The sequence below is a fragment of the Dreissena polymorpha genome, chromosome 8 (assembly GCF_020536995.1).
Source record: "Dreissena polymorpha isolate Duluth1 chromosome 8, UMN_Dpol_1.0, whole genome shotgun sequence".
NCBI lineage: Eukaryota > Metazoa > Mollusca > Bivalvia > Myida > Dreissenidae > Dreissena > Dreissena polymorpha.
The window spans coordinates 81776134-81792680 of NC_068362.1; the positions used below are offsets into that span (position 1 = coordinate 81776134).

Consider the following 16547-nt stretch of genomic DNA (forward strand, 5'->3'; position numbering starts at 1 on the left):
CACATGTTGCATTTAACACCTGTTTCCCTACCACAAAGGTGAAGGTCACTCTTAGAGGTCAACAAGGTCACTCTCAGAGGTCAACAGTTAAACTTGGCCATAAAACAGCTAGAACTGTCTGAACCATTATTATATTGATGGATTTAAAATTAACTTGGCAAAAATGTAAGCCATCATAAGATAACTCACCACTAATAAACACCATGAGGAGACTATTTGAGTCGCGTTCTGAGAAAACTGGGCATAATGCATGTGCGTAAAGTATCGTCCTTGATTAGCCTGTCTCACTTAGAGGTCAAATGTCAGAAAAGCAGAAAATCAGGGGGAGGAGGGGTACTTATTCATGAAAACATTGTGATCAAAATTATTTGAGTGATGACACTATTAATACCACCCCAATAATATGTGTTAACAAGTGAAGAATGATAAATTATCTTCAAAGATTTTAATATTTGTAGGAGTTTAGAAAATTTAATGAAAACATAACTATTGTAGTATGGTTTTCAAATGAATTATTACTACCATTCTGCAAATGTAAGAATTCTACAAACTTGCTGATTAATAGAAAATCTGTTTGAAATCTGAAGCAGCTTCGAGCTTAGCACAGAATCTTATGTCAGGTCATAGAAATCATTTGTCACAACTTAAGTAGTAAACAGATCTGACTGGTGGTTGCTTAAGAACTAGCTTGTATGGCAAGCATTTGTAGATTTCACAATAGCTTTTGACAGAATTACATTTGTTATGAAGTCTAATGGGAAAATGATACTAATACTGTCTTTTGTGGGTTTGCTTGCCCATTTGGTATATTAACACCACCCATACATTGGAATGGATTATTAATTGTTATAGTTTATAATTATGTGCATAATTTATGACTCGTTAAGAGTTTTTGAACCACATTGTGGACAAACATGTTGTTTTTCAAAACATTAACAGAAGTTGAATGATGATGTTTTCCAATTTACAGAATTCATTGTATCTTGCTTACAGAGTTTTAAAGATTCCTTGCTATCTTTTGTATTTAAACTTCATACACAGATGCATTATATGGAGACCATTTGTGGGAATGCATAAGGGGTGGGTGGGGCAAGGTCATTATAACAATAAATAGAAAAAACATTATGAGCCCTGCTCTTTAGAAAACAAGGGTTAATCCATGTGTGTTGAGTGTCGTCCCAGATTAGCCTCTGCAGTCCACACAGGCTAATGTGGGACAACACACATCATATAAATGAAAAATACCTTAAAGGCTGGAAGTGTTGTCCCTCATTAGCCTGTGAGGATGGCACAGGCTAATCTATGATGACACTTAACACACATTCATTAGGTCAATATCCCCAAAGCCAGGCTCATATATGATAAAAAAAAAATAAAAAAATATAGCAATTGTAATGAAACTTTCCCTGTTTTCCAGACTCTGGTTGCGCCATTTCTGCAGCAGACGCAGGTTTTCCCGACACGCGAATCGCTGCCTGCCGTGGAAAGTGGGTGGGGCACGTTAAGTATGCTAGCACCCTCTGTGCGCCAGGTTGGTCAGTCTGTAGCTGGGACGCAGACCGTCGCACGCTCAGCAAGATGGCGTGGAATGTAGCCCTTTCTGTCGACGGCTGCTTCGCTTACAACGCCGCCCAAGATGGCGGGAGATGCCAGGAGTGTATGGCGAAGATGGATCAGGTAAGGCACCTATCACATGACAAGGGGCACTGGGGACTATTATCATGAATATTCCCAATTTTGTAAGTTTACCTCAGATGAGATTTGAGTTTCTACTCAGCTGAGTAGTTAGAATGTCAGTCAATTCTCTAACAATCTCAAATCTCAGCTTAAAAATATTCGCATACATGTATTCTTGCTCAAATTTATAGTTGAGTCAGCCTCAAAACTAAAGAACTTTTGTGAATATTGAATTGAGCATTATGATCAAACTCAGCTAAAACAAAAGAGAACAAACTCATAATTGAGTCAGATTATTGACTTAAGTATGTTCATTATACTAGGCCCTGGTTGTTATTCTGAATTCAGATTGGAACTGATTTTTCCACTCATTTACATCTACTAAAATTTACACTAAACTCCTTTAACACTCAGATATGCACTTTGATGGGTTTGTAGTCCCTTTGAAAATCAATTTAATTTGAGACCTTGCTTACAAGATTCAAGTTTTAAGGCTTCATTTCCAATCCTTAGTTACTGATGCGCATTAATCAGCATAAAACCTTAACAGACTGTGAGTTTCTCACAGGCTAGTCTGGTTTTAAGCTTGTTGCATATAGCCATTATCACTTTGCTTCTAATTGGGAGAGGCCTAGCTTAAGCCAGGAGTATTTTCATATGTTTTTCATTTGTATTAAGCCCATTTTTCCCAGAAAGCGGTTATATGAGTCGCATTCTGAGAAAACGGGGCATAATGCTTGTGCATTAAGTGTCGTCCCAGATTAGCCTGTGCAGTCTGCACAGATTAATCAGGGATGACACTTAATGCTTTAATGACATTTTTCGTTTAAATGAAGTCTCTTCTTAGCAAAAAGCCAATTTAGGTGAAAAGTGTTGTCCCTGATTAGTCTGTGCGGACTGCACAGGCTTATCTGGGACAACACTTTACGTACATGCATTATGCCCAGTTTTCTCAGAACATGACTCATATTGTCTTGAGGCAAAACTAAAGTTATTACCAGTATTGTTTTACAATCAGTGACCATAACTGTCTTAAAATAATGTTTTTCTTACAGTAAATGAGATTGCATGGAAATAATTTCATGCTTGGAATAGTCGAGATTTGTTTCCAACAAAACAAGACAGCTCTTTTTCTTATTACAAATATTTATCACAACATTATCGAATTACATAGACCAAATCCAGGCATTTTGCTCCTTAAAATTGTATTAATATTGCAATTAGCGGGAAATGTTATAGAAATATGTCTTTATGATAAATTTGTTTTTTGCTAATGTGCTCTGCTCATTGGCATGTTCTATAGAATAATTTGTACTAAAAATGATTTGTGGTCCAGAAGGTATTTGAAATGGTTATAATAAGATCATATAAAAAGTGTTTTTGACTAATAATAAACAGTTGTCTTTTGCCAATATGATGAATATCTTAAATTGATCGCAAGATGTTATCAGGGCGATAATGAATCTCCTTCCATGAATGAAAATGTGTTTTACAGCTTTGCTTTGATAAAGCATAATTTATTTATGCTCTGTATCATTGAAAATAAATGAAATGAAAAAAATAATAACTGGTTGGTGATAAGTTTGATAAACGCTTAAATTGTAACCTAATTGTTGATATATTTACTGAGTTAAATGTTAAAAGGCAGTTACAAGAAAAAAGGAAATAAAAACTCTTCTTATTATGCTGATAATAGTAATGACAAAAAGTAATCTTTCATAACTAAGAGTAACACAGTAGATATTTTTCACATCATTCCAAATGCAGAACCCAAAAAGCATTAAAAAAACTAATTCATTACAAAGTCAATTTCAAATGTTCATAATTTTGTCATTTGCAATTTCATTATTCATTCGTCCTTTTCAGTATGTTCACTTATTATGTAAATATTCAATAATGATGTTCATACGTTATAACGCATCAATTTAATTCCTAAACTATAAATCACTGTAGACTCACATACAATTAATAAATCTGCATCAAACCAAAGCCTACAAATGCCTGTCAAAATTTTCACCTTAATGCGAGGCTAATATTTGACTTCCACAGTGCAATAGTGAGTGTCTAGCTACGAAATTGGGACGACAGACACTTTCCTGTATCTGAGATGCTATAAGAGACGGTCTTAAATGATAAATCTCAATGCAATTGTCAATAGGCTTTCAGTGCAATAAAATGGACACCTATCTACCGGTATGTAGTTCTTTAGCAGGAAAACAATCATGCTATGAACTAGTTTTAATATAATAAGAAGGATCCTGTATAAAAAGCTACCAAAGTTTGCTGAATTATCTCTGTACTACAGTAGTGAATGAGCGGGTTTTAAATTTAGATCGGAGATGTTTAGCCTGTACTGAATCAAGTAATTTATTGTTTGATTTTCAGACCATGTTATAAATTGTGTTGGGGTGAATAGACCATGTTATAAATTGTGTTGGGGTGAATAGACCATGTTATAAATTGTGTTGGGGTGAATAGAAGTAAGCCTCTCTCTGGGAAAATGGGGTTTAATCCTTTACCCCTTAGATACATATTTTTACGCATTTGTAGTCCCATAAAAAGTTACATTTTATTAAAGACCTTTCTTGCTAGATTCAAGTTTTAAAGGCATCATTTATATCCCTTAGTTACTGATGTGACCAGCAGCAAACAGCATAAAACCTGAACAGACTGCAAGTTACTCGCAGGCTGTTCTGGTTTTATGCTGTTTGCCCATAGCCATTTTCCTTTTGCTTCTGAGTGGGGAAGGGTTAATTCATGTGCGTAAAGTGTAGTCCCAGATAATCCATTGCAAAATGCAAAAAAGCATTTAGATAACTAATTTATTTAAAAGTCAATTTTAAATGCTCATAATTTTGTCATTTGCAATGTCATTATTATTCATCCTTTTCAGTCTATTCACTTATCATGTTAATACTCTATAATAATGTAGATAATTTACAACGCATCATTTCATTTCCTAATCCATAAATCACAGTAGACTCACATACAATTAATTAATCTGCATCAAACCAAAACCTACAAATGCCTGACAAAAATGTCACCTTATAGTAATAGAGAGGATTATATTTACGTCGAAAGTGCAGTAGGAAGTGTCTCGTTACGAAATTGATGACATTTATACGACAGACACATGGAGTTTCCAAGACGCTATCATAGAGGGTCTTAACCCTTTGCATTCTGGGAAATTTGTCGTCTGCTAAAATGTCGGCTGCTGAATTTCTAAAATTAGCATTTTCTTCGATTTTTTTCAAAGAATACTATCATAATAGCAAACAGTTTGGATCCTGATGAGACGCCACGTTCTGTGGCGTCTCATCAGGATCCAAACTGTTTGCAAAGGCCTTCAAAATTTGGTTCCAGCACTGAAAGAGTAAATTTTCAATGCAATGTCAATTTTGATTTCATTCCAATAAAATTGACACCTATCTACGTAGTACTTTAATGGGGAAAGAATCATTCTATGTACTAGTTTTAATATAATTAGAAGGGTCATGTATAAAAAGCTACCAAAGTTTGTGTAGTTGATATCTCTGTACTGCAGTTTTGAATGGGACAGTTTTAAATTTAGATAGAAGATGTTTGGCCTGTACTGTATAAAAAAAAATATTGTTGATTTTCAAACAAAGTTATAAATTGTTTGGGAATAAATATGAATTTAGTCCACTAGGGTACTTTCAGGGACAACACTTTCCGCTTTTATGGAATTTTTTGTTTAAAGGAAGTCCCTGTAAAACAAAAATCTAGTTTAGATGGTAAAGTCATATCAATGATTAGCCTGTGCAGAATTCACAGGCTGATCTGGGATAGTATTAGTTTAAACATATTTATGTTTACTTTGATTGTATCGAAAGCCTAAGGCTTGTAATAAACGCTCTCGAGTCCGTTTCCTGGGCCTAGAACCAGTACTTGGTGTCTTTTGGGGTCTTTTTAAAGAACACTGCCATGGTGGGAATCGAGTCTGTGACCTCCCAGTCGCTATGTGGACACCATATCCATTACACCAAGGCGACCTAGTATTAAGCCCTGTTTTCCCAGAGCGGGCTGAAAGGGAGGATTTTTTGCATAAGGATCCTATACTACCTTATAAATAATACTGCCCTTAATGAGCTTTGTAAATGATGACAAAATATTTTATATTACCCTTTGAAATTACCAAATTATTTATAAATTATGTTGTATGACACATTTTGTTAACATATTGATAGTACAATTCGGGGGTTTGGGGTTTTGTCGACTGAAAGAAGGGTCGTTATAGAAGGGTCATTAAAGAATTAATGATTTCAATAAAGCAGTGAAGGGTAAAAGAAAGAACAAGATGTCAAATCATGCATCATCACTAAGTGCTGAGAGTGATTGATGAGTGTAAAGCAGTAAAATTTGTACATTGAATTTTGAGTGCAATCATTCTGTAACTGCACATGGCCATGCAGAGATTGGTGACAATGGAGCACAATATCTTTTATTATTATTGTCCCCTACAGGTTTCATCCCAGGGGACTTATGGTTTGCCCTCTGTGCATCTGTCTGTGAATCTGTCCGTCACACTTTTCTGGATCCTGCGATTACTTTAAAAGTTCTTCATATTTTTCATGAAACTTGAAATATGGTCAGATGGCAATAAGGAGATTATGCACGTCTTTTCATTTTGGTCCTACGTCAAGAATTCTGGTTGCTATGGCAACAAATAGACTAGAAATATTGCTGAAAATGGTGGAGTTTCACCGGTAGGGACTTTTATTGCTTGGCAATAGTCTTGTTCTTTGTGTTGTTTTTTATCACATCCTATGATACCAGTACTATAATATTTTCTTTTACTGCAAGTAGTTATTTAAACAGTTTTTAAGATCTACTATTAATTAGCATATTATGGGACTGGTGTCGATGAAAACGTATAAATTAACTGTTACAGATAAATTGTACCGCTCAAAATAAGTTTGCTCTGAATGCAATTACTTTAGATATTTTTCTGTAATTAATTTAAACTTATAATGTTCTGTAATAATTATATCATCAGTACATACAACTTTTAAAATCGCCATTAAATTCTGCATAAATTAAATGTGTTAGAATGCATTAAACGGCTCATAATACGTTTTCTCTGCATGTAATTATCTATATATATTTCTGTAATTAATTTATACTTATAATGTTCTGTAATAGCTATATGATCAGCACGACTGGTGCACTCAACCTATTACTTGACCCCTGTAACTATAATGACTTGCACCCATTACCTTCAGGCCTTTGTAAGTAGGAAATCCTGTACAGATAGTTCTGTTGTATTGCTTGATATAACATTGTTCACGTTCCAAGAATAAATGCCACATGGCTTATCATAGCTGCCCATGTGATGACTGCATTTATTGTACTGGTAATTTGCCTGTAGGAAATGATGATCCATAAAGTATAATCAGCTGCAGATTGAATTAGTCTGTAGCTACATGTGTTTGTTTTCATTGCTTTTGTGGCATAACAGATTTGAAAATTGATTTATATATAAGATATTTTTTTCTTTTGGCTTTGGCTAATTTGATAACATGTTGAAAAGATAAATAATGTTAGAATTTTCAGCGCTGAAAAACAATTACTTGTGCAGATTTACCAGTATGAATTTTTATCTGAGACCCTAGCAAAATGTTCTCCTTTCCATATTTTAATTAGACGTGAAATATTTAATTCTGTAGAAATCAGTTTGATACATACGAAATATTACGCTAGTCAATTGTTACAAGAGTTTATATCACTCGAGTGGCTTGTGTGATGACGTATCACACGAGAGGCGGAGCCTTAAGTGTGATGCGAAATAGCACAAGCCACGAAAGTGATACAAACTCTTGGAACAATTGACTAGCGTAATATTCCTTTTATTATATACAACAACTAACGAAAACAGTTAACAAATGTATTTTTTATTTTAACAAAACTGACAAAACAATGACTAAAACGGTACGCCATAGTTTATTTAAGACGCGTATGAATACAGCCTATGTAAATTAACGTGTAAACATTCGAACCACAGATGGCAATAAGGAGATTATGCACGTCTTTTCATTTTGGTCCTACGTCAAGAATTCTGGTTGCTATGGCAACAAATAGACTAGAAATATTGCTGAAAATGGTGGAGTTTCACCGGTAGGGACTTTTATTGCTTGGCAATAGTCTTGTTCTTTGTGTTGTTTTTTATCACATCCTATGATACCAGTACTATAATATTTTCTTTTACTGCAAGTAGTTATTTAAACAGTTTTTAAGATCTACTATTAATTAGCATATTATGGGACTGGTGTCGATGAAAACGTATAAATTAACTGTTACAGATAAATTGTACCGCTCAAAATAAGTTTGCTCTGAATGCAATTACTTTAGATATTTTTCTGTATACAGGTTTCCGACACGCTTACCTTAATGCCATCGTTAATCCAATTTTTATAACAATTAAGTTGACAACTTTAATCCGATGTTTATAACAAAAACGTTAAAACGATATGCACTTCCACTTCTATCTTCCATGTCTTTATCGAAACTTAGTTTAAACCACACTATTTTATTGTATTCCTATCGAAATATACATTTATGCATGATAAACACACACTCCAAAATACGTTTTTAACACATAGTTTACTGCTAAAAAACACCACGTCCGACATGTCCTTACAGAGTTTAGATAAAACTATTTTGTTTTGTCACAGAAATGACGTCACACGATGTGCTACGTAATATATTTCGTAATATAAAATATTTCTATTTTTCGATGCGTGTAAAGTGACGTCATTAAATGGGTCGAAGTAGTCCGGCTAGTACGGTAATATGGAATTGGAAACAGCGAGTAGCGTAATACGGGATTTTTTATTTCAACAATTGATACAACCTGTATTTTGTTAAAAGCATTAAATAGGTATATAATAAAAAGATGTAACACATAGTGCTACGAATTTTGTTTAATCAAATAATTTTTGAATTTGGTTTTTAATACTCAACCAATGTGAAACTAAGCTCAAATAGTAGAAGGAATTCAATATTTTATGTTTAAAGTAGCTTATTTTGAGATTGGAAACATTCATATTTCTGGGAAGTGGTTGGGCAGCTGTGTTTGATCATAATGAAACAAAATATAAAACTGTTTTTGTCTATTTTGTACTGTAATTGTTGGGGATTTGTGATTCCAATGGCATGCGCACATAAAATCTACACAAACACAGAAATAAACTGTTTGTGCTGAAAACATGATTATAATTGCTAGATAATTTACACTTGATTGATGTTTGCAAATCAATTAAGAACTTGGCTGATGCTCAGCCCTTTGCTGATGCTTTCATTTAGTACAATGATGATTATTGTAAACTTTAGAACAAAATATAACAATTTACTCCAGTGCAAAGGTAGGGCAGAGTATTTTTTGTCCTTTTATGAAATATTAGGGTGGGGGTTTGTTGGGGAATTTTTTTGTCTGAATGGATGGTTCAAATTATGTAATTGGAACAGAAAGGATGTAGAATTAATTTTTGATAAAGAAGAAATTGCATATTGTCTGGCACATGGCACGCTGCAAGGTTTTTTAATATCAAATATGTGAGTGCACAATCTGCAAGCCATTTACCATTGTTGTAAGTGTATCAGAATGAACCCTATGTACTAAAGATTGATTTAATTCATAAAATTTGCAATAAATGTGTTTAAAACAAGGTTGGGTCTTTGTATGTGGAGATATGGTTAGTTCTTAAAGTGTATTAAATTGAAACCTTTGTGAACCGTAACTTGGTGCTAGTTTTGTAATGCACTCTGGTCGTTAAGATGTTATGACTAAATTGACTTAAACAAATGAATAAAACATCAGCTTCCAATTCGTTAAGAACTTAACTGTGTTGTTGTTTTAACTGCCTCTCACTTATTCCTAAATTCATTATTTAAACTAGAAATGGCGCGGCAGAGGCGGACGCGTATCCCCACGCCACATGTTTGACCCAGGGGTGCCCCAGGGTTGGTAATGGATAGTTGAGATTGACCGTATTGTCATAAGAGATGTTCAGTATCAATTAGAAGTGAATCGGTGTAAAAATGAAGAAATTATAGTAAAAGGCAATTTTGGATGGGCGTGACCTATGTGGGCGGGGCGCCCTAGGGTTGGTAATGGCGCCATGCATAGTTGAGATTGCCTGTATTGTCATAAAAGAGGTTCAGTATCAATTTGAAGTGAATCGGTGTAGAAATGAAGAAATTACAGTAAAAGGCAATTTTGGGTGGGCGTGGCCTATGTGGCCGGGGCGCCCCAGGGTTGGTAATGGGCCATGCATAGTTGAGATTGACCGTATTGTCATAAAAGAGGCTCAGTATCAATTTGAAGTAAATCGGTGCATAAATGAAGAAGTTAATGTAAAATAACATAAAAAAAAGAGTGAAAATCTCTGACCCGGCCCCGCCCCAACCCCTATAACTTTTGACCCAGGGGTCAGATCAAAATTCCGTTACTGTCACCGTCGCACATATGCTCATAGCTACCATGTTTGTAAGATTCAAGGTTCTAGTGCTAATAGTGTAGGAGGAGCAGGTGGCCAGGACGGACGGACAGACAGACGCACATCACCACAATATCACCACTTTTTCTCCGAAAAACGTGGGGATAAAAAATGCTTGTTAAAGAAAATATACTTGTTAACGAAAATGTAAGTCAGACTAAGGTAGTGGTCCAATGAATTAAGTAGCAAAGCTCAAAGTTAGTCTGTACTTGCTATATTGATCAATTGAAAGGCTTATAAAATATGTGTTGATTTTATTTGGCTCATATTTGAGCTTAACATCATTAACAATAACATTTCAAATAACATTGAACACAAAACTCACAGAGTTTGACTTAAGTGTTCAAGTCCTGGTTTTTATCAAAAATTTAAAACAAATTTCTCTGATAACTGGCATAAATCAATAGGAATTCCCTAGATTTTTTTTTGTCTGTATAAAATTCAAAGCACATTTTTTATATCCAGTTTTTTCTCCACAATCATAAAAGGACAATTTCGGACTTGGTGCTCAACAAATTGCTGTGTAAACTAGTAACTGTCGTGTTCTATTTGAGTGCGATGACTTGAAAAACAATTTCTTATTTGCATATTATTTAATGTAGATTGTAATCTATATTATAAAAGAGCCTTTCTCTGGGATAAGGGGGCTAAATGCATAAGTATAAAGTGTCTATCCATATTAGCCTGTGAAGTATGCACTGGTTAATGAGCAACAACACTTTTGACTTACACTGAATTTTGATTAGAAGAGACTTATTTCAACCCTTTCAGTGCTGGAACCGAATTTTGAAGGCCTTTGCAAACAGTTTGGATCCTGATGAGACGCCACAGTACGTGGCGTCTCATCAGGATCCAAACTGTTTGCTATTCTGATAGTATTCTTTGAAAAAAACGAAGAAAATGCTAATTTTAGAAATTCAGCAGACGACATCTAAGCAGACGACAAATTTCCCAGCATGCAAAGGGTTAAACAAAATATACAATAAAAAGAGAAATAGTCATCCTTGATTAGCCTGTGCAGACGTCACTCATGATTTTCCCAGAGCTTGAATTGACATCATAATATCATGATAATCTACTTAGCTGATTCATAAACAGCTGTCTTCACCCCAATTACAAGTCCAGTACTAATAATTAAGATTGCATTACAGGATGATCTGGCAGGCATTGGTCGCGGATGTCCCCAGCAGCGGGCGGGTGAGGGCTCGTGTGTCAGTGGTGGGCGTATAGACGCAAGCTGCTGTGTGGACGCACATGAGAGCATCAACTGGGCATGTCAGCAGCAGGCGTGGATCAATGGAGTCATGTGCTGTAAACAGTCTGGTATGTAACATGGAGTCTTGTGCTGTTAACAGTCTGGTATGTATCATGGAGTCTTGTGCTGTAAACAGTCTGGTATGTATCATGGAGTCTTGTGCTGTAAACAGTCTGGTATGTATCATCAGGGGGGTTTCTGCCTATTTTGGGAAAAGGAGTCTGACCAAATTGGGAATTTTTTATCAACAAAATTGGCCATTTTGGGAAGTTTTGCTTCGATGAAACGGCTCATTTGGGAAAAAATTGTGAATTTATCATGCTTAAATAGTTCAGTGGTTTAACAAATAAATTGGTTTTTATTTGTTATTTTGTCTTCTTTGTATAAACAGATGCAATATTGGGCATGTTCAACGTTTATTCAAGTACTGCAGTTTTGTTTTTCAGATACAGTTACTCTCTGAGATAAGAACTGTACAGTCAAAACCTTATAGCAGATATTTTTGACCAAAACAAACACTGGTTAGTCACACATGTTATAAGACACTTCATTCTTAAAAATTGGAAATTTTTGGAAATTGGGATTTTTTTAAATAATTTCGGTTTGGGATCGGGTCCGTTTGCTTTGAGTGTGCCTCCGTTTTCCGGAGGCGCAGACAGTGCTGAAAACCCTTTGACATGGAGTCTTGTGCTGTAAACAGTCTGGTATGTATCATGGAGTCATGTGCTGTAAACAGTCTGGTATGTATCATGGAGTCTTGTGCTGTAAACAGTCTGGTATGTATCATTGAGTCTTGTGCTGTAAACAGTCTGGTTTGTATCATGGAGTCTTGTGCTGTAAACAGTCTGGTATGTATCATGGAGTCATGTGCTGTAAACAGTCTGGTATGTACCATGGAGTCATGTGTTGTAAACAGTCAGGTATGTAATGTGTGCTGAATATGTTGCAAACAGACCTGTATGTAATGTAATGTAAACAGTCTGGTATGCATCATGGAGTCTTGTGTTGTAAACAGTCTTGTATGCATACTGGAGACATGTGTTGTAAACAGTCAGCTATGTAATGGGTTGTACATGCTGTAAATAGTCCTGTATGTGATGCGCTTTAACCAGTTTGGTTTGTATCATGGAGTAATGTGCTATAAACTGTCTCCTATGCAATATGCTGTAAAGAGTCCAGTATGCAGTGCGTTGCGAACAGTCCAGCATGAAGTGTGTTGTAGACAGTCTGGTATGTAATGTGTTATTAACAGCCCAGCATGTAGTGTGTTATAAAAAGTCAGGTAGGTAAAGTGTTGAAAACAGTGTGGTATGAAGTGTGTTTTAAACACCCCATATGTTATGTGCTGATAACAGCTCAGCATGAAATGTGCTGTAAACTATCTGGTATGTAATGTGTTTTATGTGTTTTAAACAGTCTGGTAAGTACTGTGTTGTTATAAGTCTAGTCTGTAATGCATTATAAATAGTTTGGTATATAATGTGCTGTAAACTGTTCGGTATGTAATGTGTTGAAAACAGACCGGTATGTTATATATTTTATGTGCTGTAAACAGTCCGGTATGTAATATATTTTATGTGCTGTAAACAGTCCGGTAATAACTTGTATCACAATCACAATTGGATTAATGTATTCATTTGTTATAAACAGTACAGTATATTATGTGTTGTTTGTGTTTTAAATGGCTTATTATCTTGTATAATAATAATAATTACAAAATCAAATTTGTAATTTATTCTACAGTTCCAATATTAAAGTAATGGTATACTAACTTTTGCTAAGTCATGTTCCTCCCAAAATCAGTCACATTTTACTGTTTTAATGTTGATATATTATTCTAAGCAACAAATAGTGTGTTCATAATAATATATAGGCCACCCACATTGGTAATTATGTCAGATCAAAACATTTACCAAGCAAAAAAAACATGTTCATTTGTCAATAGGCTAAATGTCAGAAGTTGAATTTATGTCACTTGCGGTTTCATATATTGATATTGATAGCTCGAATTTCAACGATGTTGTTATTTATTGAGCACTGTACTCTTTTATCATTCAAGCGTGGATGTTGTTTTTTAACTGTAACAAAGTGATAGATAATATATTTTAAGCTGTTGAAAAATGATGTCGTTAATTTAATTTCAATTAGAGGCTCCCTGTTAATTTATGGCCATGATTTATACAATGTTTAAAGATATTTTTTCTTTAATAGTTATAAATAATGTTTTTTTTAAATTTAATGTTGCAGTGTACGCTTTCACCTTTCAAGCATTTTGTTCTTTATTAATTTTTACACAAAGTGAAAGATAAAATATTTTAAGCTGTTGAAAGAAATGTCATTAATATAATTTTTAATATATTATTACTCCCTTACACAATAGTTAATTTATGGCCATGTAAACTGCAATATTTTATGAAAAAGGTTCCTAAATAGTACTGACAAGTTTGCAAATGAAACCTTAGAAAAAAGTGTAAAATAAGTTTATTTATTTTAAGATCAGCTCATGCGTAATATAATAGTATGAGCAGTTATGCTAGAATAATAAGGTTTTATAGAACAAGTGTCACATAATCATAAAAGCATGTAGCACTACAATGCCAATGACATTTCCTGCTACCCACAGGTGGAAGGGGTCATCTTTGAGCCATTCTGTATGTCCATTGATTTGTCAATCTGTCTGTTGGTTTGTCTGCATACAATGTTAGCTTTTGGAGTAAACTTCATCCACATTACCAAAGAAAAAAAATTGACACTAAAAATATGTGGTCACCATAAATTGAAGTATAGAACTGATATTCAAGACACTTTTTTTCATGTCCTATGATGTACTCATTACGTAAGATTTTTTACTACAGTGACATAACGTTGCATGGTTATTGGTCATGTTAGTGACATAACGTTGCATGGTTATTGGTCATGTTAGTGACATAATGTTGCATGGTTATTGGTCATGTTAGTGACATAACGTTGCATGGTTATTGGTCATGTTAGTGACAAAATGTTGCATGGTTATTGGTCATGTTAGTGACATAACGTTGTATGGTTATTGGTCATGTTAGTGACATAAAGTTGTATGGTTATTGGTCATGTTAGTGACATAACGTTGTATGGTTATTGGTCATGTTAGTGACATAGCGTTGCATGGTTATTGGTCATGTTAGTGACATAACGTTGTATGGTTATTGGTCATGTTAGTGACATAACGTTGTATGGTTATTGGTCATGTTAGTGACATAACGTTGCATGGTTATTGGTCATGTTAGTGACATAACATTGTATGGTTATTGGTCATGTTAGTGACATAATGTTGCATGGTTATTGGTCATGTTTGTGACATAACGTTGCATGGTTATTGGTCATGTTAGTGACATAACGTTGCATGGTTATTGGTCATGTTAGTGACATAACGTTGTATGGTTATTGGTCATGTTAGTGACATAGCGTTGCATGGTTATTGGTCATGTTAGTGACATAACATTGCATGGTTATTGGTCATGTTAGTGACATAACGTTGTATGGTTATTGGTCATGTTAGTGACATAACGTTGTATGGTTATTGGTCATGTTAGTGACATAACGTTGTATGGTTATTGGTCATGTTAGGGACATAACGTTGTATGGTTATTTGTCATGTTAGTGACATGACGTTGTATGGTTATTGGTCATGTAAGTGACATCTCTTTTCAGCCAAGCGCCCTCACATCATAGTCCCGCCCCCTGCCAACCTTGACGTGAACGTTGGGAGAATATTCATGCTGTCGTGTCAGGCAGAGGGCATTCCGGTTCCCCGTGTACAGTGGTACAAGGACGGTTCCAAGATACCGGAACTAGCAAATTCACGTGTCTCTGTCCTTTTGTCGGGTATGCTGGTTTTGAGAGCTATTGGGTTTAACCTTTGTGGGCGCCCATATTAGATCATTTTCCTTTTTAACTGTCTTAGACAGAAATTTTCCCGCATTTATAATCCCTTAGAAAATTTAATTAAATTAAAGAGGTTTTTTACTAGATTCAAGATTTAAAGCTTCATTTCCAGCCCTAACGTACTTCTATGCAGCAAACAGCATAAAATCCAAACAGCCTGCGAATTACCAGCAGGCTTTACTGGTTGCATATACATGTAGTCATTTTCATTTTGCTACTGAGGGAATTGGTTAAAAAGTATTCAGCTTCATTATCTTAATGCACACAATGCCCTTGTGAAGGAGAATATCATTTGTTTGGCAGTTATTTCTTTACAGTGCCTTTGTTTATCCCGCATGCAGTGAACTGCAATTTTATCTTTTAAATTGAAATTTATAAGAGTCACTAAGATTGTGGTTTTCAATTAAGTAATTTGTGTCTAAACGTTTTCTACTTTCATAAAATTATATATTAATTCTTCATAATTAAGTAATATTGTTGTGAAATTAGCCCTAACCATTTTCTGTATCAGAGAAAGATTGACACATGAATTATATATAATGTAGTCCTTGTTACTTCGCTATCAAAGGCAGAAAACATCTTTACATGCTAAATACATTGAAGAATATTTGCAGTCTGCATAGGCTACTCAGAGTTGACACTTTCCGCCTTTGTTTGATTTTCCCAGAGACTTCCTTTAAACCAAAAATACAATAAAAGTGAAACATTTCAGCCTTGATAAGCCTTTACGCACATGCATTAAGCTCCATTTTCCCAGAACACAGCTATATTTCTGCAGGAGACTTGTTGGTGACACTGGCGCGGAGGTCGGACTCAGGTCACTATAGCTGTGAGGTCATCAATGAGGAAGGCATCGATATTGGCCACACCCAGGTCAATGTGAAAGGTATGAAATGTGAAAGGTATGAAATGTGAAAGTTATGAAATGTCACGGGCATAGATATTGGCCACACCCAGGTCAATGTGAAAGGTATCAAATGAGAAAATCTGAAATGTGAAAGGTATGAAAAGTGAAAGGTATGAAATGTCATGGGAATCAATATCGGCCACACTCAGGGCAATGTGAAAGGTAGGAAATGTGAAAGGTATGAAATGTGAAAGGTATGAAATGTCATGGGCATTGATATCGGCCAAACACAGGTATATGTGAAAGGTATGAAATGTAAAAGGTATAAACT

The 16547-nt window shown here is 35.0% G+C and overlaps 1 protein-coding gene across 2 annotated transcripts in view; it reads left to right on the forward strand.

Annotated features, from left to right (window-relative positions):
- LOC127842965 (uncharacterized) overlaps window positions 1-16547 on the forward strand; it is a 90390-nt gene that overhangs the window by 59440 nt on the left and 14403 nt on the right. For both annotated transcript variants that reach the window (XM_052372771.1, XM_052372772.1), the window contains 4 exons: window positions 1418-1677; window positions 11345-11516; window positions 15136-15309; window positions 16148-16255. In XM_052372771.1, coding sequence (XP_052228731.1) covers window positions 1418-1677; window positions 11345-11516; window positions 15136-15309; window positions 16148-16255 — 714 coding nt within the window. The remainder of the gene's footprint in view (window positions 1-1417; window positions 1678-11344; window positions 11517-15135; window positions 15310-16147; window positions 16256-16547) is intronic.